Below are 27066 nucleotides of genomic sequence, written 5' to 3' on the forward strand. Positions count from 1 at the left end.
ATTATTATTGCAATTGCAAAACTTCAACGTATCATTCCTATAATTTTCCAGGCACCAAGTGGTCTTGAGGAACCATGCTTCTTGAAGAGAATGCCAAGCGGTAATATTGGCGTTTCATTCACGCCACGTGAAGTCGGTGAACATCAAGTGTCCGTGAAACGTATGGGCAAACATATTCAGAATTCACCATTCAAAGTCAACGTATGCGAACGTGAAGTTGGCGATGCCAAGAAAGTGAAAGTCTCTGGAAGTGGATTGAAGGAAGGAAAAACTCACGTTGAAAATACCTTCAGTGTAGATACTCGTAATGCTGGCTATGGTGGCTTATCTCTCTCAATCGAAGGTCCAAGCAAAGCTGAAATTTTGTGCAATGACAAGGAAGATGGAACACTCAACATTTCATACAAACCCACTGAACCCGGTTATTATATTGTGAACCTGAAGTTCGCTGATCACCATGTTGAAGGCTCACCTTTCACAGTCAAAGTAACTGGTGAAGGTTCCAATCGCCAACGTGAAAAGATTCAAAGACAACGCGATGCTGTGCCAGTCACTGAAGTCGGAAGCCAATGCAAGCTTACATTCAAAATGCCAGGCATCACTTCATTCGATCTTTCCGCTTGTGTAACATCACCTAGCAATGTAACCGAAGATGCTGAAATTCAAGAGGTCGAAGACGGTCTCTATGCCGTCCACTTCGTACCCAAGGAGTTGGGAGTCCACACTGTCTCAGTCCGCTACAAGGAAATGCATATTCCTGGATCGCCTTTCCAATTCACAGTTGGTCCATTGAAAGATTTCGGTGCCCATTTGGTTAAGGCCGGTGGATCCGGTCTAGAACGTGGCGAAGTTGGTATTCCATGTGAATTCAACGTTTGGACACGTGAAGCTGGTGGTGGTTCACTTGCTATTTCCGTTGAAGGTCCCAGCAAAGCTGATATTGAATTCAAGGATCGCAAGGATGGATCTTGCGATGTTTCATACAAAGTCACTGAACCTGGTGAATATCGTATTGGCCTGAAATTCAACGATCGCCATATTCCTGATTCTCCATACAAAGTGTACATTTCACCAGAAGTCGGTGATGCCCATAAAATGGAAGTTCAACAGTTCCCAGAAGGAGCTATTCAAGCTGATACTCCAGCACAGTTCTTAGTACGTAGGAATGGAGCCAAGGGTGAATTGGACGCCAAGATTGTTGCGCCATCTAACACCGAAGACGATTGCTTCATCCAGGCTATTGATGCAGACATGTACTCAGTCCGCTTCTATCCACGCGAGAATGGCATTCACTCCATCCATGTGAAATTGAACAGCGTTCACATTCCTGGCTCCCCATTCAGAATTAAGGTCGGAAAGGATGTCGCCGATCCAGCTGCTGTTCATGCTCATGGCACTGGTTTGGATGGAGTGAAGAGTGGTCAAAAGGCCGACTTCATTATCAACACTTGCAATGCTGGTGCTGGCACATTAGCTGTCACTATGGATGGTCCATCTAAGGTTTCAATGGATTGTACTGAGGTCGAAGAGGGCTACAAAGTCAGATTTACTCCACTTTTGCCTGGAGATTATTATTGTTCAATTAAATACAATAATATGCATATTGTCGGCTCACCATTCAAGATCCCATGCATAGGTAAGTTCCTTAAGAAATGCAATCCTGACATAAATAATACTTAATTTTGCCAATGAATCTTAAGGTGATAAACTCGCTGACGAAGGCGCACAAGAGACATCATCCGTAATTGTAGAGACTGTACCAAAAATAGCCAAGGAAGGAAAGAATTCAGGAGTTGTATTGCCACACTTCAAATCTGACGCCAGTAAAGCCCATGCTAAAGGTTTAGGTCTCAAGAAGGCCTACATTGGCAAACAAAATCAATTTACAGTATCTGCATCTGATGCCGGTAAGTGTTTCATCCACATCGTTAACAATTTCAATTTTCCTCTTAAGTCACCGTTTTCAACCTTGCTACAATGTTTTGGTGTTATATTTAGGCAACAACATTCTCTACGTCGGCATGTATGGACCCAAAGGACCTTGCGAGGAAGTTTTCATCAAACACACAGGCCGTAACAATTATACCGTCAATTACGTAGTTCGCGATCGTGGCGAATATTTATTGATAATCAAATGGGGAGATGACCATATTCCTGGATCACCTTTCAAGATTGAATCTTAGATCCTAGGGAAGAGAACTTGCGGATCTTTTGTTTGAAACAACAAAGCGCACATCTACAGACGTTTCGAATAAAACAAAAAAAACGTTCTTATAATGTTAATCAATTACAATTATTTCCAAATAATAAGATAAAAGATATTGTTTTTTCCCAATACTTTTTTCTATAATTTTCTACAATTCGTTTATGTTCAGTAATACTTTTATTACTATATCTATAATTATAAATAATTTTAGAGGACAAATGAGGGGCTTAGCCACGAAACATTAGAATGACAGCCACAACTACGGAAATAAATGAATGATGCCATCTAATTGAATATCTCCGTTAAAAAACGAAGTGAAGTTATAAAAAATATTGATTATAAAGATATATTTCATTATGCACGTATTTGTGTTGCACAGTTTTATTATTACATTTTTTTGTTAATTTGACTCATAATTTTTAGAACAATATTTATGTTTTACATATGATTATTTTTCTGTTATCCTCTTTTGAAGAAAACATAAATAATAAAAGTCAATCTTATAAACTTAGTCGAAAAGAGCTGCATTTTTTACAAACGTACATGAAGAGAAGTTACGAAAATCTCGTAAACTTTCAGAAGCCACACTACGGAATTCAAATTCTGCATCAAAGAAAGATTTTTTAGGTGGAATGTTGAAGGATTTGGCTCGCCTATAACAAGACCCGATCGCGAGAACTCTTGTGCCAGACGCGTGCAAATGCATACAAGATTACGGCCACCTGCACGGAGCACTGGCCTATAGGGGGACCATTTCGCCAGCCGCGGTATACCCTACAATTCACATTGCTGAAACTGTAGAAATAGGGGGAAACCCTCAGCCACTTTCTTGGCGATTGCCCAACTCTAGCTAGAGCCAAGCTACGGACACTAGTTAAACCATTTGACGACCTTAGAGAGTTCTCTAGCTATAGGGTGGGGGAGATGCTTTTCATCGTGAATGCTGGCTATGGAGATCTGAGCCGACTGGACTCTGCCTCCTTGCTCTTTAACAGCAGTCATAGTCTTAGGAGTTTGTGGCATCAATACTGCACACCACAACACTAATTGGGCTCCTCCTCTACGGACAAAGGCTGAAGAAAAAAAAGAAGAAGAGAGCAAAAGGGCGAATTCGCCCAGAGGCAATTGTTATTTCCAATAAGGACAATTTGTCTTACGTGGAGATTCTAAAAAAAGGTGAAATCTGACCCCGACGTAATAGATCTGGAGGGAAATGTGGGCAAGATCCGACGTACTCGAAAGGCGATCTCAGGGTTGAGCTGAGAAAATTCAGCTTGGGCAAAACCGAAGGCTTTCACACTCAAGCGAGGAGCTCGCTTAGGAATAATGTCAGAGTTCGGGTTAAAAAGCATGAGATCTAAATATAGTGCAAGAATCTCGACGAAACGACATTCAGAGAACCAGAATTATGCCCTATATTATTCCTAAAATATGGTAATATGCTATTATATTATTGACTTTATTTCAGCAAATATCCGAATGGGATGTATTCTGTGGCCTAGATTTCGTGCAGGTACATTCTATGATTTTATTCAAAGTTATTGGTTGGATAGGTTCTGAGAACGAGGCCTGTTTTACTTTTCGGGGATCACATTCCGTCATTCCCTTATGTTGCACTCAATATCAAAAATAATATCACTTTCGAAAAGTACTAGCGAGCCCTTTCATTTGATACTACACATGACCACATTCGGTGAACACAAATTTTACACCCCATTTTTGGTAATGCGCTGCGTTGAAAGAACAATTCAATTTGGAGGAACTTGAAGAAGAATCTATCGTGGACCTGTGGTAATGCTCAAACGACCACAATGCGACTTCCAGTGGAGGCAACGCAGAAATTATTGTCGGTCGGAAAGTTTCGAATCTAATAGGTTGTCTGCCGCCTGCGAGAGCAGGTTTCATTAAAGAGATGCTTCAAGTGTCTAATGTTTGGACATTTCGCGAAGGCATGAACCTACGGTATTGATCGATCCGATCAATGCAGAAGGTGTAGGGAGAAAGGACATATTGAAGAGAAGGAAGCCCGGAATTGAGGAAGGCATTGACTGCAATGAAAAAATGAGGTTTATTCAAATAAACCTCAATCATTGCAGGTTCGCTCAGGATTTACTTGAGCAGATCAGAGGGAAGACTAACGGCTTAGAGTGCGGTAAGTAGGACTGATCAGGGCCAAAAGGACCATGTTTACAAGGTAGCCCCCAAAACCCTCAAGCTTGCCATCCAGCGGAGCAAGAAGGAATGTTTTAAGTAGCTCTGCTGGGAAGCGGATGTAAATCTGCGGGGGAGTGCCTGAAGAATTGTGATGAAACGCTTGAGAAGCCGGTCATCCCCAGTCACGTGCCCTACTCTCTTGTTGAAAATCATCCAGGGGTTATTCCCCCAGCAAGAGAGAGACACTGACACATTTCGGAGATCTCTGACGGATATTTCTGCAGTAACCACGAACGAGCCGTAGGAGATCTGTAGCAGAAGAGGTGACAAAAAGGCTCCGGGCCGAACAGAACCATTAGCCTTGCTGTAAAATCCAGACCGGACATATTCGAAGCGCGCATGTTCGAGGGGATATTCTCTACACCATGAAAGCGGTAAAAGCTGATGCTGCTGGCTAAGGTTGGTAAACTTCCAGGTGAACCCTCCTCCTATAGGCCCATATGTCTCCTAGACACTATAAGGAAAATATTGGAGCGCGTAATTTACAACAGACTACTCCCGATCATCAAAAGCCAAGGAGGCCTTTCAGATCAGCAGTTTGGGTTCCGTGAAGCCAGATAAACCACTGTACTGGCAAAGTGATTATTGGCTTGGCCGAAAATGCAATTCACGGAAGGGGTTGTACCAGCAAATATTGCATGGTGGTGACCCTGGACATGAGGAATACATTAAATTCGGCCAATCGGAAGTTTATACGAAAGCGAGAAGCCACTGCTACCTACCTACCAAGCTAACAGTTAGGCTGAAAAGTTCGTAAGCTAATACACAGATGGCGCTACTAGTATTAAAGGATACGTGTACAAATCTAATAGCTCTCGGACTTGTAATTCTTGAGATACAGCATTTTGAGTAGAGCAACTTTTCCTAGTTCGAAGAAAATAGATAGAAAGGAATTTCGTGTGTTAATAAAACATTACTGCTAAGTTTAAACAAGACGAAATGAGCACCGAGAACGATACGCGCAGTGGACGTACCAAAGAAGTTGTTACCGACTCAAACATCAATAAAATCCCCAAAATAATTTTGGATGACCACAAAGTGAAGTTGATCGAAATAGCTAAGGCGCTAAAGATATCAAAGGAACGCGTTGGACATATCGTACATGAATGTTTTAGTATACGAAAGCTCCGTCCGGATAGCTCAGTGTTTAGAGCACAAGGTTGTCGTATGGAAGGTTATGGTTCAAATCTCACTGGTGGCAGTAGGATTTGTAGCGTGTCGTCGGATACCAGTCGACTCAGCTGTGAATGAGTACCTGAGTCAAATCTCGGGCGAGGGCAAGCCTGATCACATTGCCTCTTATAGGGTACTGTAATTCTGTAGTGTACCGTTACGGTCTTGAATGAAGTGTTCTAATACACTTCAAGGCCCTGATACAATATATAAAGCTCTGTTCAAAGTGGGTACCGCGCGAGCTCACAATCGACCAAGAACAACAACGGTTGACGATTCTAAGCAGTGTTTCAAGCTCTTCGTCTACAAGAAACCCGAATTTATGCAATATGTAACAATGGGCGAAACATCACCCCATTATTTCACACTAGAATCAAAACGATCGTCATCTGAGTGGATTGCACGTGGTTAGCCGACACCAAAGCGTGCAAAGACGCAACAGTCGGCTGGCAAAGCAATGGCATTAGTATTTTGGGATGCGCATGGTATAATATTCATCGACTATATCTTGAGAAAGAAAAAATGACAACAGCTATTACATAGATTTTGAAGGATGAAATCGCGGAAACGGCCACATTTGAAGAAAAAGAAAGTGCTGTTTTATCAATACAATGTGTCACAAGTCAATGAAAACAATGGCAAAATTGCATGAATTGAGCTTCGAATTGCTTCCACATCCACCATATTCTGCAGATCTGCCCACTAGCGACTTTATTCTGTTCTCAGACCTGAAAAATATGCCCACTACAAGAAATTTAGCGCCGATGAAGAGATAATCGCGGAAACTGAGACTAATTTTGAGGCTAAGGACGAAAAATTGTAAAATTGTATGACCGCTATAATCGTTATATCACTCTAGAGGGTAATTATATTGAATAATATAACCATAATAATAATTTTGTTTCTATGCAGCCTAACAAGTTCTCAGAACCTACCCAACTGAAAAATTTGGAAAAATCACGAAGTTGCCACTATACGCTGCCCAGGCTCCGAAATAACCTCCATACCATTCACTGAAGATCCGCGATGCATGTGCATGTGCAAAGGGAGAAAGTAAGTGGACGACCGACATTTTGCAGATGACCGGCATACAGGAGGATGCTGAATCGTAGGGCTAAATGAGGTTGATACAAATCAACCTCAACCACTGCGAGGCAAGTCAAGACTTGCTGCCACAAACCATTCGAGAGTCGAATGTGGGCGTGGCGGCAACCTGTGAACCGAAAGTCAGCGCCGTCCATATCTACAGCTGTTATGCTCCTCCTAGCGCAATATGAGGAGATGCTTGGCGGCTTGGTGTTGAACGCTGGAGACCACAGTCCCAAAATCATTGCCGGCGATTTCAACGCTTGTATCTTAGACTGGGGAAGTCGAGTGACGAACATCAAGGGCCAAATCCTGCATGAAACTTTCGCGGAGCTGACCATCCTACTATCCAATGTTGGATTCGTGCCCACCTTCCGAGGTAGAGGGCTAGGCTCAATCGTCCATCTGACTTACCACAGTGCCTCGCTGGCGAGAGGGATGGTCTGGCGGGTGAGTGAACACTACACCCTCAGTGACCACCAGGCCATCTTTCTCGCCATCAGAAACGGGGGAGGCGACGGTCGAGTAAGCAACAAAAGTGGAGAAACTAGGATAGTTGGGTGGTCCACTGGAGCTTTCGAGGAAGAAACTTTGAAGGAGGTCATCACCCCGAAGGGAATGGTGCTAGAAGAAATGAGCCAGCTATGTCAGCGGGAAACTGAGGCATGCGACTGTACAAGTTCCACGGAAGTTCTACCACAGTAGGAAACCAAACTCCTGGTGAAACCAAGAAATCGCGCTCCGCGAGCGAGGAACATCGGCATTCGGAGAAAGAATACCGCGATCTTCGAAGTGGTTTTAAGAAAGATATATACTATAGGGAAGATGTTGGAGAGAACATGGAACTCTTTGGAAGTAAAACCATTTGTGCCATCAAAGCGTGGTCCCAAATGAGGACGGTCCTTATTACCAACCGCAGGAAAAACAATACCGTCAAAGTCCAGGTGTCGTTTTAAAATCGGCCATTAGATACGTGGGGGTAATTATCGATGCCAAGTTGAGTTTCAAGGGGGACCTGGATTATGGGCACGAAAAGGCAGCAAAGGCTAGCTCATCCCCGGCAAGGATGATGGCTAATATTAGAAAGCCAAAATCTAGTCGCCGGCTGCTTATCACAGGGGTGGTGAAGTCCATTCTGCTATACGCGGCTTTTGCCTGGGCGTGCGCACTGGATAATACAGTGAACGAGGGAACGGTAAGTCCGGCTAACTGGCCAATCACGCTGAAGGTGTGCAGGGTATATAAGACAGTATCCGGTGAGACAGTGTGTGTCCTGGAACTTCACCAGAAAAGGAGAGCGAATCCGGGCTTCCAGAAAGCCACTAGGAAGGAACTGTATAGAAGATGGCAGTAACGGTGCGATAATTCCGAAAAAGATCGCTGGACCCATACACTGATCCCGTGTATTGAGAAATGGGTCGAGCGAGGCATAGCGAATTGAATTACCAAATAACACAGATCCTTGTGGGACACAGTGAATGCAGGAAGTACTTGTATCATACTTGCAGTAGTATAAAATACTGCTCTAGCATAAACTTAAGAAGGGTTTTTGGCTAAGTTTTTAAAATACTAGCATACTATTATTAACTTTACTTGTGCAGATATAAGAATGTGAAAGCAACAAATTCAGGGAAAAAGTTTTTATGAAATAGATATTTTTTTCTAGTACCATGGTATGTCAAAAGAAACACAGCACCAGAGCAACAACATCACTTCCATTAACCGAAAGCTTACTGTTTCAAGGAAGTCTGTCCTTTTGTTGACCAGCAAGCTCCAGGACAAATTGAAGAACGGAAAAAAGGCTGCTCTAGCCGCACGATAATAAAAAAATAAGTATGCTAATCAAAGATAAAGTTGGATTCGGAAAAAGACTATAACAAAAATCCTCAACCAGTCACCTGAATTCAAGTGTCAAAGAAGTCTCCAGACTACCGTCAAAGCGTATATGAAGAGCCGTGGGGATTACAAGCGTATATGAGGCCAACGAAACCGCTTCTAACCGAAAAGAACATTGAAGGCAGGAAAAGGTTTTGTAACAGATTAATCAACGAAGATTTCACGCTAGAAAATGCGAGGGACAAGATACAACAAGTCCACACAGATGTCCATACGGATGAAACCTCTATCGAACCTTTTCCAAAACCAAAACGAGCGAGAGCGTCGTATTGGAAAACTATACACCCAGTTCAACGACCTAAACGAGGGCTTAACATAATTGTGGCCGGAGGGTAGTTTATATGGAAAAAAGGTGCCTATCATCATTGATGAAAATTGTATGGTTAATGGCGAGTACTACCGAAACAAAATGTTACCTATCTACGCGAAGTGCCCCAACAACCGGGAGAAATATTCAAAAGGAATATCTCCTATTCTTATGCAAGATGCAGCTCACTGACGCACCGCAAAAGCCACTATAGCGAAGGCGAAGCAATACCTCTCAGGTAACTAACACGATATTAGCTCCATCAAGAATTTATGGGCAATATTGAAGAAAGCAGTGTTCAAGAAATCTAAGCCAACCAATCGTCAATTGCTAATTGAACAGGTTCGAAGTCAATGGGACCAAATCGGCAACGATCATATTTTCGGACTACGATATTTTCCCCCCAACGCAAACAAACAAACAACGCTACGAAATGAAAGCATATCATACCAAATATTAATCTAGTGAATTGTATTACTTAACATGTAAGCTTACTAAATAAATTAAAAACGATACAGTAGTCTTTATATTTTTTTGTATATTTAAAAAAATAAATGATACCATACTTTCCATACACCCTGTAAAATAAAAAATGATCAATACAAAAATTAGAAGGTGATATTACCCCTTTATATTACAACATCACTTAACATCACGCATCGTCGAAGTGATAAGTAATGTTTTGTAATATCAGTAAGTGATATCACTTACCAAACATCACCGATCTTCTTAGTACAATACAGGTGGCGATGGCATATGTCGAGCGCCGAGCCGATATATATACCCCAGGACTATTTTATCTACTATCTTAGCGACGAGAAGAATCACGAAAGCACCCTTTCTGAAATCTCAACGGTAATTCCCTTATTTCACTCCATCGGGAAGATTTTGGATTACCGAGATTTCCGGATAAATGGAAATATGCAGAAACGTTAGGAATTCATTGAACAATTCCGAGGGAATATCGCCACGGGACATTCAATGTCTAGCGCCCTACACACTGCCTTTATGTAGATGATATTTTCCTAACTTCTAATAGCAAAAATGATCTCAAGCAACTTGTCCAAAAATGGAATGATCACCTCATGCAATACGGTCTCAGATTGAATCTAAACAAAACCGAATTTTTGATGATCGATCCCCATGAAGCAGGCACAATCACTGTCAGTGGCAGTGATCTGCCCAGAACTGAGCTGCGTTAAAAAATTGCTTCACGCATTAACGCAACCTGGATGAAGTGGCATTCCACAACTGGTGTTCTTTGTGATCGGCGTATCAACGAACGTCTCAAATATAAAATTTACCGCAATGTCGTCCGTCTTGTCACCCTCTATGGTTCTGAGTGTTGGCCGACTATAAAAGACAATGAACGGCGCCCTGAGGTAATGGAGACGAAGATGTTGCGTTGGACTAGTGGCATGGCACGTTTTGATCACATCCAAAATGAAGATCGTTTTGATCACATCCAAAATGAGGATATCCGCGATCGTTATGGGGTTGCATCCATCGTGGAATAATCGCGAGAGAGGCGTCTCCGATGGTATGGTCACGCAATTTGTGTTAACGAGAATGCACTTGCCAAGATTGGTCTGAACATCGAAGTCGATGGTAAACGACCAAAAAGCACGCCGAAACAACGGTGGCTTGATACGCTGGATGGGGATTTAAAAGCCTTGAGATCAGGCATTCGATAGAGACCAATGGCGAAATCGATCACGACGAGCCGACCCCGCTTGTAAACGGGACAAAGGCTGAAGAAAAAGAATATCGCCAGGCCCGCGGCTTTACTTCGCTTGGAAGCATTGATATCCGAGATGACTTAGCAGGAGCACTCCACATCCGGGTCTATTTGTAGGAAATCGCAGTGAATCTTATTTAGGCCAACGTCCTCCCAATCGTCTCATATTAGCTCCTTAACAGTTGTTCACTATTTTTGTAATGAAATTTGCTAAGGTCGATATGACTTGCCCTTCTCTACAATGTGTAGTTTAACTTGGAGTACAGCAAATGAGAAGCAAGCGGTCACGTTATAAAGGGAAGTTTACGAGGTGATCGCTCTACGTATTAATTAAGTATTAACCTATGTCAAATGACTATTTGAATCCCTTTTTTTGGTGGGGTAGGGAATTCAGAAAGTATTTTGACATATTTATAAAAGAGCCGAAGAAAGCTGATGCAAACTTACTTGTTCAAGTCCTTTTGTAAAATTCTTCTGGGTTTTTCATCTTTCTTCTTCCAGGTCTAAAAGATTACTCTCATGCGCACTGATGATCTGGCTTGTGTCACTTTTAGATCACCCAAATTTCCACTAGCAAAATCAGGCATCAGACGCCTTTATCACGAATGTCTGAATTTGGAACGTAAATACAATAAAAATAATAAGTACACAATAATAAAAATTGCAAGTAGATTCATGCAAACTTAAGAACAAAAAAAGCATCATTATAACTAAACAAGTCGGGATAGTTTATTGTTGTTGGACAAGTGTAGAGGGCAAGATTATTGGGAATTATTTGCCGGAATTAAAAAAACTTACAACTAAAAGGCGCGAATATGCTTTCGAGGAAAATTTACACGATACTGGTTAGGGAATTAATATGTTTTACATTCTTAATCATCCTCACGCTCTGGTACTTACCTTAGTGAATTTTCTGAATTATTGGAATTAGCATTTCCAACTATTTAACTGCATCTAGATTTCGACATTATCAACTTTGTCTTGTAAAAACTACTGCAAACTACGATTTCCAATATAAAAAGGCTCATATATTATAAATTACAAAAAATATGCTTTTTTTCTTTATTCACTTTGTAAAATATGTAAAGTAAAATAAAAACAATATTTTATATAATATCACTATGCTAACCGATAAGCCAATATGTATTCTAAACTCTAATCAAGATGCAAAATAATTATCGTAATGCGGGTTTGGTTCACACTCATTAACCAAACTTGCGAGCTCTTGAGCGTCATAACCAATGAGCTGCTTCAAATCGCATACAAACTTATAAACAAATCTGTAAATTGGAAGAAAAATGAGTTTAATGTTAAAAATCATTTCGAAGATCCTACGGAACTGTACCTTTTCCCATGCACTTTAGAAATCATATCACCATCATAATAGTACCGCAACGCCCTTGATAGTTTTTCATAATTCATTGCGGGTTTGTTTTTTCTTATGCCCCAAAGTTGTGCCACGCGTTCCGGATCTGTTAGTTTGAACTCGCCCTCGCTTCCTTGCCACTGAATTATTGATTTATGTTCTCGGTCCGTTAATATGTCTAGGAGAAATTGCCACAGTTGAATTTGTCCATTGTTACCGGTTCGATTACCGACCGATTCGTGTCCATTGAAGGTGCCGACTGTAACTTCTAAAGTGGAAAAAAAACATTAGTGTATTATTGGGAGGTAGAACTAGCAGAAATTACCAGGCTTGAATGTTTGATTCGGTTTTCTAATCGCACGTGGATTCTTCTTAAGAATGGCTTTGGCCATGGCATTCAATTTGTTTTCATCTCCTTCCACGAATTTTTGAATAATAGCAACAAATTTATATTTGCGCAACAACTCCAAGTGAGTCCAGAAAACATTACCGGGATCGTTAGGCACTTTCTTTTGAAATTCGTCTAATGTCATCGAACATAATTCCTCTCCTGTTATGTTCCAATCGTTCAATTTGATTTGTGTCTGCAATTTTACGTTCACTGTCTCAGATCTAATCTTTTTGTGAAGGAAATCAAAGTATACCAAATTAAATTGTCGCACTGCCCACTGCAACCAATGTTTCACCTGGGCAGAAGTCCATTCCACTGGATCGTCGGGGATTTTCAATCTGGCTTGATCCTTTTTGAACTTATTGTCCAGAACCCAATTTATGACATGGTCATCTTTATCACTTTCGGATTCCACTGATTCCGCTTTTGAATTTGTACTTTCGTCATAACCTGTAGCCGTGTCATCGTTATCGGTTTCAAACCTCCCATCTGAATCTTTGTTCATTTCTAGAGCAGCTGTTCAGCATAAATAATATTAAATTAATCAATTATCGAAAGCGTTGCAATTCTAGCGTACCTAATGCTGCTTCAGTTGGTTTTAAGACATCCACAATATTTATACGTTCCCCGATTGTTTGGATTTGAGCATTGATCTGCACCAGGCCTTCACCTTTTACACACTGGTCCACCAGATTTTTCTGGGGTTCAAGCTATAGTAGAGTGGAAAAAACAACGATTTTAGTGACCATTATAAGAGCCCTGAACAAAAGGAAATCTACCATCTGTGCATCTTGAAGCCAAAACTCATATTTTTTGAGATCCACGCCAATTTTTTGTTCCAAAAGTGTCCTGAAAGGTTATATGACTTAGTTTATATGGATGTATTGTGTTATGTTATTCTTCAAAAAATAATCTACGGCCTATGATGAAGAAGTCTCCATAAATTTAAAGGGAAAGTTAAAACTAACTTCATACCTACGACATGGTATTTAGGCGGAACTCCATACTTCAAACATTACTTGAGAAATTCGATGTCTATGCTGAATGCAGCCATTTTTTGACCATCTTAATCCAACTAACTCTATGCCCGCGGTGTTTCTAGAGATTAAATTAAATGAAAACGCTGGGGCGACATTTTCTATTCGCTAGTTATCTTGTGGCTGCAGAAACTTTCCGAGAGTTCACAGGCCATTCTAGCATGTGCGACCCATGTTTGGAAAGATATCGCGTGACACGTCAAACCATATGGTCACGCTACAACAGAAGGTGGCAGTGGCAACCACCGTGTAGAAATGGGCGAAGCCTGTCGATGCCTTGCGTTCGGAAAGTAGGACTAGATCACAGTCAAAACTTTCAAGGTATTTGAGAGCGAATACTGAAGAGGAGAGCCAAGGGTTGGTATAACAATCCCTCTAAATAGCTTGAGAGCTTCTCTAAAGTGAAGTCCCCAGCTGGCCCAGGTGGCAAAATTTTTGACCCTGGTCGTCTTCATGACGTTACCCGATATCTATTTAATGAGTTCCTTGACTACGAGAAAGGCAGAGATGATCCCAGGAAGGTGGTTGACTTTTTATGCTCAAGATAGACATTGTTGATGTTGAGACTGAAAACATCGAACCGCGAGCAATTAAAAGCAATCGTGCATGACTTCTCCAGATTAAGCTTTAGGAAGCTACACTGATTTATAAAGAGAACTGCCTGTAGTCGAAGAATATTTTCTGCATCCTCCCGGGAATCGCCTGAGGCTAGAATTAGGAAGTCATCAGCATATTGGAAAATTTCCACTTTGCTGGAGTATTTCTTGTGAAGAGAGGTCGTATAAACGTTGAACATTACTGGGCTGAGGACACACCCCTAGGGAATGGTCTTGCTTATCAGGACATGATTGTCCTGCATAGTTAGCTTCCTATTGCGCACGATATTCCATATCCATAGGATGATGTCAAGGGGAAGATGCATGCCAGCCATGATTCCTATGGGGAGCGGCCGGTCCACTGATGTCCAGTGATAGGGCAAGAACATGTTTTTTGTGGCTCTTTTCATTAGCGATGTGAAGTAGTAAGTTATTGAGACAGGAGGAGGTGGACTTGTATTTCATGTAAACAAAAAATTTTTCTGGGACAAAGCTAGGACAACCCTGGAGTTGACCATGGCATTTGTTAACTTGGAGAAAATGTTGAGAAGGGAGGTCGACCTAAAGTTGTTGATATAATTTTGAGATTTGCCCTTCTTGAGTGTGTTTGTCGAGAACCTCCTGGAACTCTTACAGGGAAAAAGGTTGATAGGCAAAGAGGATAGCCTCAGCCAAGGGGAAGGAAACAAATCCATTGTTATAGTATCCTTTTATGAGGTTTAAAAAAAGAAAGCATTTCGTATCGTCTCAAGAATCGGGATGCTCCTTTGGATGCTGAAGGGCTTTTGCAGAAGTGTAACCATCACCAGCAGATTTTGAGCGGACATTACAAGTCCCCAATAACAAGAACTTGGTGCCCGCTGTCGAGGAAGTTGATGAGATTGTTGAGCTCCGTTCAAAATATATTTTTGTCTATAAGTGTACGGATGCAATCGTCAAATTAGGTTTTTGGTTGGATGTTTTAGTAATGACGACGTATGTATAATTGGTAAGAAATTTTACGAAAACGGACCCTCTTGCCGGATGCAATGGCGACTCTACCGTATACATCATTCCTGGATTTTGTTAAGAGGTTGTAGCCTGACAGGCAATTTTGACGGGAGTGAGGGTTGATTCTGAAAATCTCTTGGAGGGTGATAATGTCAATTTTGTTTAAATTGGCAAAAAATTCGAGATTCGTGTATTGAAATTAACCTTGAGGTTCTCCGCCACTTCACATATCTCTTGGTTGTCTGAGGAGGAGGCAATCCTATTTAACGTTTTTAAAAGTTAGGCGACAAATTGCTGATATTTCGACACAATGAAGAGGGATTATCAAATATAGGCGAAAGACTTTTGATTTTGTGAAATGTTGTTCACTGTACTATAAGAGGTTTTTGTTCGGTTGAGAATTTTACTGAGGCAATTTGTGAAGATGTTTTTGTTCCCCTAAGAAATTAGTTCGCGTCAGCCTGAGAGTTTTTGATCCCTTTACGGTCTGTCGATCGTAAGGTCGAAAAATTGGAGTCAAGTGATTCATCTGAGTTGAGTTCCTTAAAAGAGTTTGTGAAGGACTTATTGACTTCGAGTATTGAGGTGTTCTGGGCAGCAGCCAGTTAGATCAACTTAAGGTATTCCTGCCAATTAAAGCAGGAGCGATTCACGGATTTGTGCCCTGGACTTCCGCATAGGATACAGGAGGAAGAAGTCCGGCGGGCCTCTAAGCACCTGCCCTCTTTTCCACAATTTAGGCGACGTTAAACAGTGACTGCACAAATTTGAGTTGTGACCTAGTCGCCCACATTTAAAACATTGTCTAGGCAAGTGTAACCAAACACAATGTGTTCTGGAAGATCAGATCCATGAAAAGCTATTTTAATCGGGGTTACGAGGCCATAGAAGGAGCCTCGGACAGGTTGGAATTTACAACGACGAATCTGGCAACGACAACAGAATAAAGATTTGCGCATTTTCTCATGGAACGTGCGCTTCCTGTACAGATAGAATGCTATTCAGCAGTTAACCGATACCCTGTTCCAATATAATGCTAATGTAACAGCGTTGCAGGAAATGCGCTGGACAGGGACCGGTGAAACCTACTGTTATCGGCTTTGAAAATATAAGCGAAAGGTTATGCACTCTACATTTACGAGGCAAATTTAGAAATATAAGCCTCATAAACGTTCACGCCCCTACAGAGGAGACTGGAGAGTCGGAGAAGGATACCTTCTACGAAGCAGTCCCAAATCATACTTGGAGACTTCAACAGTCAAATAGGGATGGAGTCCGTATTCAGGCGATGCATCGGCTCCCATAGCTTACATAGGAATTTCAATGATAACGGACTGCGGATTATTCAGTTAGCTGTATCGCACGAAATGTTCGTTGGAAATATCTGGTTTGCGCGGAAAGCGGTCCACAGCTATCCAGACGGGACCACTTTCAACCAAATTGACCAGGTGTTAATTGAACGACGCCACCTCTCAGCCTTGATGAATGACAGAACATATAGGGGGCCAATGTAGATTCAGATCATTATCTCGTTGACATGGTGCTCCTAGCTCGAATTACAACACCACCTACAATCCCCTCTGACAATCAGGTGAGAGTGAATACTGAAGCCATTCACAACACAGCCTTTCGTAACACCTATTAGGGGGAAATGGATGCCGCAATAACCACAGCTAACAGATGTCCTGGATATGAAGCATCATCAAATGATCTTCACAACCACCTGCATAGCATTGTCATTGATACGGTCACAAACATACTTGGCCTCAGCTGCAAGAAAACATGGGACGGCTGGTATGACGATGAATGTAAGCTAGCAACGGAATGGAAAAATGCTAAATACCGAGTAATGTTGCATTCTCAAAGAACGTGCAGATACCTACCAAGGACTCCGTCGAGGAAAAAGGAAACCTGGGAGAAACAACAGGTATGTGAACTCGAAAAGTACAGGAAGCGACCGCACCAGGCCCGCAACACCAACAAGCAGGATGAAGCCTTATACACCTCGATGCTCATCCTGCCGAGACAAAGAGGGAAATCTGATTTCCGACAGAATCGGCATATTGGAGCGATGGGTTGAGTATTTTGATCAACTGCTCAACAACCAAAATATCGGCGAGTTAGAGGTCCCGCCAACTGAGGACAACGGACAAATGCTGCCACCACCAAGCATAGAAGAAACAGTCCGTGCAACCCACCGGCTTAAAAACCATAAGTCGCCAGAAGCCAATTGAATTACACCAGGCTAGGCCGGATAGCCCCATACGCCCAGAATATCATTGGCCCATATCAAATAGACTTCACTCCAGGCAAATCAGCAACAGATCAGATTTTTTCTCTGCGACAAGCGATGGACAAACTTTTGGAATATGGACATCAATTGCACCATCTATTCATCGACTTTAAAGCCGCATATGATAGCATAGACAGAGTGTACACGGCCATGAGAGAATTCGGTATCCCGACGACATTGATAAGACTCACTAGGCTGACCCTGATCGACGTACGAGGCCAAATAAAAACAGCAGGATCACTCTTGAGACCATTCAACATTAAAAACCGTGTGAGGCAGGGGGATGCCCAATCATGCGTCCTCTTTAACCTGGCCCTGAAGAAAGTGATTCGCGATGCAGACGTAAATGAGAGAAGCACCATCCTCTTCAAGTCCACCCAACTACTGGCCTACGCTGAAGATGTTGACATTATGGAGAGAACAACCCGAGTTGTACAGTCTACCTTCATCCAGATCGAGCAGGCGGCGCGAGATTTCGGACTACACATTAATGAAGGCAGGACGAAGTACATGGTGGCAACGCCAGCGCCAAAACCGAAACCGAAAGAACGAACAACATCGAATCGCACTGGTCAAACGAACACAATGAAGATAGAAGGCTACAACTTTGAAACCGTAGAAAAGTTCTCCTATCTAAAGTCGGAAATTACAACCGATAACAACTATGATGATTAAATCCGCGCACGGTTGTTCGCTGCCAACAGAGCCTATTTCAGCTTACAAAAACTGTTTCGCTCGGAATGTCTCACCATAGGGTTAAAGCTCTTACTGTACAAGACTATGATCTTGCCAGTCCTTATGTATTCCTCGGAAACCTGGGTTCGTAGCAAAAAAAATTGCGAACACTTGGCCACTTTCAAGAGAAGAATCCTCTGAAGAATTTTTGGCTCCCTATATGAACATGGACTATTCCGTAGCCTACATAACGACCAAATCTATGAGCGATACCACCACCGTTAGGTTGTGGATAAAATCCGGGTCAAAAGGTTGCGGTGGACGGGTCACTTAATCCGTATGAATGAGGATGATCCAGCCCGGAAAGTCTATAAGGACAATATCTATGGTAGAAAAAGAAGACGAGGCAGACACTGCCTAAGATGAAGCGATGGCATAGGTCAGGACGCCAGACAGCTTTTGGAGATATCGAATTGGTGGACCTCGGCGCAAAACCGGGATGTCTGGAGTTCCTTATTAACCCAGGTCTGAACCGCATACCGATTGTGGTCCCATTGATGATGATGAAATGGAATTTATACCAAGAATTGACCGTTGACTTTGCCGGTCTCCTCTCGAAACTGATCTAGATAGAGTTGCTGCTTCCACCCTAGGAAACTCAAATCGTTCCCATCGAGGCAAGAAGCAAATGGTCGTCAAGATTCCGAAAGAAAGACATCAGTTTTGAGTACGAAAATCGGAGTGATATTTGCGTGCTTCCCGAGGTGGTTAAGATAGTAGCTAAAATGGTCACTTCGAAGGGTTGGTCGTCAAAGAGCAAGTTGATTTCCGCTCTGGATCCTCGTACACTGACCACATCAACATTTTCGGATCATTTCGAAGGGGTGTGTGCAGTTCAGATCTTCGCCCCACATGTCAGCGTGAACAGGATGTATATCTGGAAAGCTCAATGTACGGCGAGTATTCCAGGGAAACTAAGCTACTATCAGAGTATCGCGGCATTGTGGTAAAATCTCTGAGGAATTTGAAGTCCAAAACGGAGTCTGACAAAGTTGGATTCTATCGCCAATATTATTCCCTTTTGTTATCAGTTATGCTGTTCATGCTACCTTGTTTGATGAAGCTAGAGGGTTTCAATGGGCCATGACATCTCTCCTCGAACACCTCCACTAAGCTGATAACATCTATTTTCCTTCTCACCGAGTCGTCATGAGACCATTGGGTCTCGGATTTGTAGAAAGATGCAAGCCGAGTTGCACTAAGGACAAACACCAACAAAATCAAAGTTCACAGTCTGAGTGATCATTGATTCTTATTTAGAGATTCCAAGTTAATTCTTCCCTTTTTAGGCTACATTGCAATTAAGGTTCTGCCAGAATTTGATTCAATAGGCAACATATAGCAATTCGAAGCAATTTTGTTATTTTATCCCAAAGCGTTTGCTTCCCTCCTTCTATAGTTCTTTGGTAACTTAAGTTGTATACTTCAGTTATTTTTCTCCTGTTTAGCACTGAGAGCACCGCGACTGCATAGAAAAGTGAAAACTTTCGCGTTCGTAAATTCAGTTAGTTGCAAATTGAGGGGCAGTGCGTGAAGAGTAAGTCATGTGCCACCAAGAAACCTACTCTGGTTTTTCCCAAATAACTGAAGAGACCGAATAATTTAAGAAAAACATGTTTTGCCTGTTTAGAAAATCCATCCAATGCTGGCACTGAGAACCCGTTTAACCAGCTGGAGCAACTGTAAGCTCATAACAACAAGTTCATACTGCATCTACAAAATGCAGAAAACATCGGGTGTTGATGCAAAGCCAACACACCATACCCGAAAAAATGCACTTGAACATTTGGCAATTCAGCTTTCTTGCGTGTTCCTTCTAATAAAAGTGGCTGCTGTCAATTTCCGCCACCAAAGGCACGACAAACAGTTCTGTTACAAAGTATTGCTCAACAATTCCACAGCAGAACTGCTTTTACAATGAAAAACCATTCTCCACTTACCACTTGGCATCATTCAACCAGACACGTCTACCCACCTTAACTTCTTGAGTGGCTCCCGGATGTCCATGTGCACAATAATAACATCGTCCGGTTCGCTCTCCTCGTCATGGTCGCCCATGAACATGTTGTGTTGTGAAAATATTTCATTATTTGACATCATTTCTGCAATAATCAACAAAAATTATGTCGCCATAACGGCACAGTAGACATTTAAAACACAGGAAGCGACTGACAAAATTTCCACCCGATGACATTTCCTCCATTTGCAACTCACCCAAATCATTTCCGCTTTCGAATTTTTGCATTATATCCTCCGACAGCGAGTCCGGTAGATCGGGAGTTTCCATTTTCATGCTTAAACTCTCGAACGCCATTCGTGAAAACTATTCTAGGCAATTAACTCAAAATAAAAGTAAGTAAAACGGAAAATCAGGCAACTTCCGATGCGAAACAGTTCCATGCAAGAGACGTCAGTTTACGGTTTATATTCGTATATTTGACAAACAGTCGGTGTAACTGGCGGGAAAGGTGAGAGCGGCTGAGAGCGAAAGTTTGTTTTGATTCGAAAAAAACTTGTTGGAAAGGGAAGGAAAGATGTTATCTGGTCTAAAGAATCGATAAGGGTTGTCAAAAGAAATGAGTGTGTATCGTTGGTCAATCATAAATCAGTTTTCATTAGTGATTCACTGGAGGTTGGACATTTGGTGAAAAGTATAAATTATAAATTGGAATTTTAATGTAGTAATGAGGCTGGCTCCTCTGTAAGCGAGAACATGTGTGTAATGGACTTCAGTGATACATAAACAAAATGTAACCTTACGATAGAAAAAACAAAACCTGCCACAATTTAGAAAATCTGTTAACAAGTAATCATGTAGCAAATGAAAAGCGCCTTATTTTCCGAATTTGATGGTTGACATATGTATGTATAATGCGCTGGTTAACCCCTACCTGAATGCGTTCGTAACCTGTTTCCCAGAAGCTCTGAACAGAGCGTTGTCAACTAACACCAAGCAAATTGAAAAATGATTGAAATACCCTTCCATCTAGGCAATCAAAATTTCCTGAAAACCCACTTGATTTGGGTGTCTAGACATTACTTAACTGGACTGATAATCCTACACGGAAAACAACTTGTTACGAAGCCAAACAAGTCGGAATACCGGAAGCTCGTGCTTCGGGTATAAAGGTTTTGTGTTCATCTTATGTGAGAAACTTCGACGCACATTTTTCTGTCCGTATATAGCTACAAATCCAACATAATCCTTCATATTTTTCCAAACTACGAGACATACGTACATATTACAGCCATAGATATCACGCTCACCCTAAACAAACAAACTGCCCATTACCGAATACTGTACACATATATGCACGTATATAAATTGATCCTACCCATATTTCCGATTTACTTCTTATATCTATTTGAATTAGGCACTACCCGCAAAGTTCATTAGCACGCATCTATGATGTACCTACATACACACATGTCTGGCTGACAAATAACTAAAAAACTAAAACAAAATAATTCTCTGCGACCCAATTCATAAGAACTCATTTCGTAGTGGTATTGACGAATTGATATGTGATGATGACGTCATGCAGGTTGTAGAGTGCACGAAATTCACAAAAAATTGTAAAGTTTCAACCCCTATAACTTTGTTAATAATTGTTGGATTTTTTTCAAACTTGACCAAACTGTGCATTATGTTCTTCATTACACGCATGCCAAATTTTGTACTTCTGGGATGAACATAAGGGGGGGTACCGGGTAAATTTCTAAAATGTGGAAATATACTATTATTGACTTTATTTGTGCAGACATCGGAACCGGATATATTTTGAGGCCTAGATTTCGTAGAGATGCACCAGTGTGATTTTTTTCAGATTTTTCGGTTGGATAGGTTCTGAGAACGAGACCTGTTACACTTTTTGTGGGTCATATTTTGAACCCTCACTCCCCTATGTTTCATCTAATATCAAATATTGATTCGAAAAGTATTAATTGAGACCTTTCATTTGATACCCTACATGGCTACATTCTGTGAAAAAAAAATTTGCACCCTCCATTCACATGTATGGGGAGCCCCCCCTTAAACTTAACACAAGATGGCGCCACTTACTGCATGTAAAGGGATCACCAGATTACATACTCTCACCAATTTTCGTGACAATCGGTCTAGCCGTTTCCGAATAAATCGGGTGTGACAGACAGACAGACAGACGGACAGACAGACACCGTCTCGATTCTAATAAGGTTTTGTTTCACACAAAACCTTAAAAAGGAGCCTCGGACTATATGGATCTTACCACCATGGACCCGGCAACGAAAACGGACAAACGATTTACGCATTTTCTCATGGAATGTGCGCTACCTGTATTTTATATAGTGCTGCCAAGCAGCTAGCCGATATACCTTGTCTCAATATGAGGCTGATGAGACCGGTTTCTTGGAGTAGAGCGACTACACCATATATTGTTAATGGCCATCTAGTCAACCATGTGTTCGGAGTAGGTTTATCAGCCAACAAATGGATCCTGCTCTTATCGGAGTTGAAAATATCAACGAATGACTATGCACTCTTCGCTTGCGAGACAAATTTCGAAATATAACCCTCAATAGCGTTCACGTTCCTATAGAATCGGAGAAGGATACTTTCTACGAGCCGGTTGAATAGACGCTTGACCCAAGGTATGATATGAGATCTTAACACTCAAGTAGGGAGGGAGTCAGTATTCAAGTGATATACCGGCTCCCATAGCTTGCATAAAACCAATGACAACAGACTACGGATTATTGAGTATTGCGAAATGATTGCTGTAAATACTTGGTTTGTATGGAAACTATGCGTAAACATACACGGCCCTCTTCGAACGAAACCACTTTCAACCGAATTAATCACATGCTAATCGAACGTGCACTGTGAATTGGGGCTTAAGAATACACTCAAAACCTTCCCTGCTTGTCGTAAGTGGCGACTAAAAAGAATTGAAATTTCTGACCTAACAACCAGCAAATTTTGAGACTTTACTGGCTACCGAAACGGCAACACCGCCTCGGATATGAACTGACCTCACGGCAATGACCTTTGCCCTTTGAAAACGGAATATGGTTGGTTTGTGCGCACGCTCCTCGGTAACGGTATCGAGAGTCATCAGCATGCTCGCTTTCTCCATCTAGAACGAGAATTCAAGCGATGTAAACTAGACATTTTGGCGATCTAAATTAGACATGGTGGGGCTCCTCCTCTTGCGGCAATTTGCTTTTGTACTCTGAAAATCCAAGTGGTAGCAGACTAATCCAGTGTGGGGTTGGTTCTGACGACTACGCTTTCTCTTGACCTGGATGTTGGTTTCTGACAGACTTCTAATTGCAAGATTTCGATCCAGGTTAAATAGCATCACAATGGTACAATACTATGCACTAACGGAGACTTCCAATATAGTGAAGAAGGATCCTTTCTACGAGCAATTAAGCGCAGTTCAGGGGAGGCTTCCTAAAGGTGACATCGTGATCGTGATGGATGAACTGAATGTCAAGGTCGCATCTGACAATACTTTCCTCGGACATATGATGACGAAGCACGGTCTTGGCGACCGGAACGGTAATAGTGGCGGGTTGATGGATTTCTGCAACTTCCATCACCTTAAGGTCAGTTGGGTTTCAACTGAGGTCGTACGAGCAATCGGGTCGACCACTATGCGATCAGCAGGAGATTTAGAAGCTGTTTACCGGATGTACGTAACAAGAGAGAGGCTGACTTCGGCCTCAAAAAGAATCACCATTTGATGGTCGCTTACATTCGCTTGCGTGCTGCGTCCGCCACATCTCGCAGGGTTGGGGAGCTGCGACTCCCTAAGTTCAACATCGACCGCTTGTATGCCGCAGCTGTCGCTCGACAGTGGGAGAGCTATTTTGCTGATTTAACGGTGGATATACTGAGTAACCCGCTTGAGAATATCGATGAACATTAGGCCATCAAAAGTGCTCTTTTTTCGATTGCTACACAGATCATCTGTCACGTCCCGAAGGGACGCCGTAAGATCTGTGTGACTGCGGAGTCGTGGAAGCGAATCGATTAGCAGAAGGGGTTGAAGGCTCTACTGACCGCTGTGAGTGATTGCGAGCGTGACGTACTCGAACTCCGATACCGAAAAAAATCCCAAAGAGTTCAGCGTAATGCACGCTATGACTAGAGAGGCATTGCTATTGCGCTGGCCAGGGAGCGGAAGACAGATTGCAATGATTTCAGAAATGTATACCGCATCACCAAAGAGCTTGCGATCGATTTCTCATTCGGGATGATGAACAAACCGTATCAAATCCCTTGAAGCTCCTCCCTTTGTGGATGAAAAGGCTAGTCATCGTCACCTACGGATATGGACTGTTCCTATGAGTAGAAGAGAAATCATTTCGACCGTTAATGCACTCAAACGGAGTAAAGCCACTGGGCTTCACGGTCCCCTTTAGTCATTTATCGCTCTACCTCCAGTCACTGCTAATCTGCTGCTCCACTCATACAGAAATCTTGGGAATCCGAAACCTTTCCCAAAAAGTAGAAGAAGGAGATGATCGTCAAGCTCCCAAAGAAGGGGACCCGTTTTGAGTATGATAATTGGAGGGTAGATACATGCTCCCTGTCGTTGCAAAGATGGTAGCTGGAACGCACCAAAGAACATCTCAAAAGCTTGATCGATAGAGAGCGGACTGGTTTTCGCATCGGATCCTCCTGCGTTGACCATATCAACACCCTACAAATAATTTTGGAACAGTGCCCAGTTTAGATTCGCTGTCGCTGCCCTGTTTAAAATGCAGTTATCTCAACACGAAGGCCGTTCTGTGCTAGACTTCTTTCTGTGTTGCCATATGGGAGTAGCACATGGAAAGTGAACTCCACTGTTGCCCAAAAGCTTCAAGCGTTCAAGTCGTGTAATCGGAGCTTGCAGTTCTGACACTATCTCAAATGAAGCACTTGGTCAATGCACAGGACTGCCACTCGTATGCACTGTAATCGGAAGACGGAAGTGACAGTGGATAGGTCACACTTTAAGGCGTTGACTTCCTATGTGCTACTACCGTATAGCAACACAGAAAGAACACTTTTACAGAACGGTCTCAACTTGACCTTGGTGTTGAGATAATTGTATTTCCAGATTTTAGACAAAGTAGTGAAAGCGGATCTAGTGCTTTTTAATGTGTCGAGCAACAGTCAGTTCGGTGCCACCATCGCCAGAAACGAAGTTTCCTAGATATAAAACGATGCTCTGCTCATTAATGTCGATAAGAAAAGTGTAATGAACCATAAAACTGAGAACACTGATTTTGGTGGTGTTATTTGTCTTCAATCCAACATTTCCTGATTTCCTCTCTAAATCCAGAACCATTTGGTCAACGTCTATGATACGGTGAGGAAGCAAGCAGATGTCATGAGAGTAGTCGAGATATTTGAGAAAAGATATCAAACCCCATTGAACTCCTTCAGGTCCTTCGACCTCGTCGATAACAAAAAGAAACAAAGTCGGAGACAAGACGGACTTCACTTTAGACCTCGAATTCCTTTGTGATTTTACCTCGATGGGGCACGTGACATTTTGGGCCATCATATGTCCCTCCGACTATAGATATTAGTTTTTTCGTAATGCCCCTCTCGTGAAGAACATGTTACATATACCCTCTGTTCACGTTTTCGATGAAGACCAGTTGAAATTATCCGTAGGGTGTTGAAATGGTCAATGCAGGAGTATCCAGAACGGAAACTAGCTTGCTTCTATCGATCAAGCTTTCGAAATGTCCTTTAATATGTCCCAGGTTCATTTTAGCCATTATCTTTTCAATGGCAAGGAACATGCAGATACTCTTTCAATTGTCATATTTGAAGTGGGTGCCTTCTTTGTAATCCTTACGATCCCTTCCTTCTTCCATTCTTTAAGGAAGGTCTCGCATTTTCAAGATTTCACTACGAGTTGTAGCAGATCTGCGATAATTGCAGGTGCAGCGATGAATAATTCTGCAAGGAGACCGTCAAGCTCAGCGGCTTTACTTCGTTTGAGTGCATTGATCACCGGATGTGATACAGTTAAGAACCACGATCAAGTGTTTTTTCTACCTCTTTCGGTGCTTGTCATCGTGGATGAGAAGTCAACCGTTAACGTCCTTCATAGGACCATCGAAAGATTCGTGACTACATGTGATGCAGTATATGCTTCTGAAACCGTTGCTTTCTGTAACATTTTCCACTTCCCTAGTCAAGGCAATAACAAATTCCGTTTTTGTCACGGCGCCCACTGCGTTAAACTTCCCTGGATTTTGCACGGTATTCGAGTTCAAGCACGTCAAGCTCGTCATCACTCGCAACGAGCAATATAGACTTCAACAGGTTTCGTTAGCAATAAAATTTCAGAACTTGCAGGTTGCTAGCCAACAAATTTCCACCCCTTTTAGTCGCCTCTTACTATAAGCAGGGAAGACTTTGAGCGTATTCTTAAGCTCCAACTCACAAGCCACGAGAACGGTTCTTATAATAGGCGTTAATTACTTCCTACAAACAAACTGTCGATTGCAAATCTTTTATTAACGTTGATACTTTCTCAGTAGGCCCCATCTTTATTTAAAACGAAACTAAAATCAAAATGAAATGAGAAGAGGGAAGAAACGTTCTGCGCTTTTCCTCAAATACTTGTCTGCAGACATGAATTTGTCTCTCAATTGTCTTCAGACTGTATCTAGATGTCTTGATGCAGAAATAGTTCAACTTAAAATCCAAGTGTGGACAGACCTTAACGGTTATCTGTCTTTTGATAACAATGATATAAAATGAATATCTATCTATAATATATGTATGAATACCATGTATAAAAGCTGCATTGCATATTTATTTAAATGACCCTTAAATCCACTACATACATTGCTCACATACCATTATTTTCGAGCTTTGCAACGCTTTGCATAAAAGTTACTAAATTTGCAATTGGAAAATCATATTTGCTTACTTTTTTTTGAGTGGGAATCTCTAATTTACGGTTTATGCATCTTTGTTTATCTCTCGAATGTTTATGGTTGATATTCGATCAATAAGCGCGAGAGTTTGTTTTGGTAAA

General features: G+C 41.9%; 2 protein-coding genes across 6 annotated transcripts in view; one reads left to right on the plus strand and one right to left on the minus strand.

Moving 5' to 3' along the window:
• The window catches only part of LOC119651104 (filamin-A), a 163431-nt gene extending 160704 nt beyond the window's left edge, over positions 1-2727 (plus strand). For 3 of the 5 annotated variants that reach the window (XM_038054467.1, XM_038054466.1, XM_038054465.1), the window contains 3 exons: positions 52-1636; positions 1701-1907; positions 1999-2717. In XM_038054467.1, coding sequence (XP_037910395.1) covers positions 52-1636; positions 1701-1907; positions 1999-2183 — 1977 coding nt within the window. In that variant the 3' untranslated portion in view covers positions 2184-2717. Of the gene's footprint in view, positions 1-51; positions 1637-1700; positions 1908-1998 lie in introns of all 5 variants that reach the window. The other 2 variants (XM_038054463.1, XM_038054464.1) reach the window with 1 other exon arrangement.
• Positions 2728-11649: 8922 nt separating this feature from the next.
• LOC119652916 (DNA-binding protein Ets97D) lies at positions 11650-20479 on the minus strand. The gene is made up of 8 exons (XM_038057298.1): positions 20243-20479; positions 20004-20130; positions 13157-13226; positions 12955-13087; positions 12631-12893; positions 12312-12570; positions 11966-12254; positions 11650-11900 (listed from the first exon to the last, which is right to left on the minus strand). The coding sequence occupies exons 1-8, from the start codon at positions 20340-20342 to the stop codon at positions 11780-11782; spliced, it is 1362 nt and encodes a 453-aa protein (XP_037913226.1). The 5' UTR covers positions 20343-20479; the 3' UTR covers positions 11650-11779.
• Between the last annotated feature and the right edge of the window lie 6587 nt (positions 20480-27066).

Source organism: Hermetia illucens, chromosome 3 (assembly GCF_905115235.1).
Source record: "Hermetia illucens chromosome 3, iHerIll2.2.curated.20191125, whole genome shotgun sequence".
Classification (NCBI taxonomy): domain Eukaryota; kingdom Metazoa; phylum Arthropoda; class Insecta; order Diptera; family Stratiomyidae; genus Hermetia; species Hermetia illucens.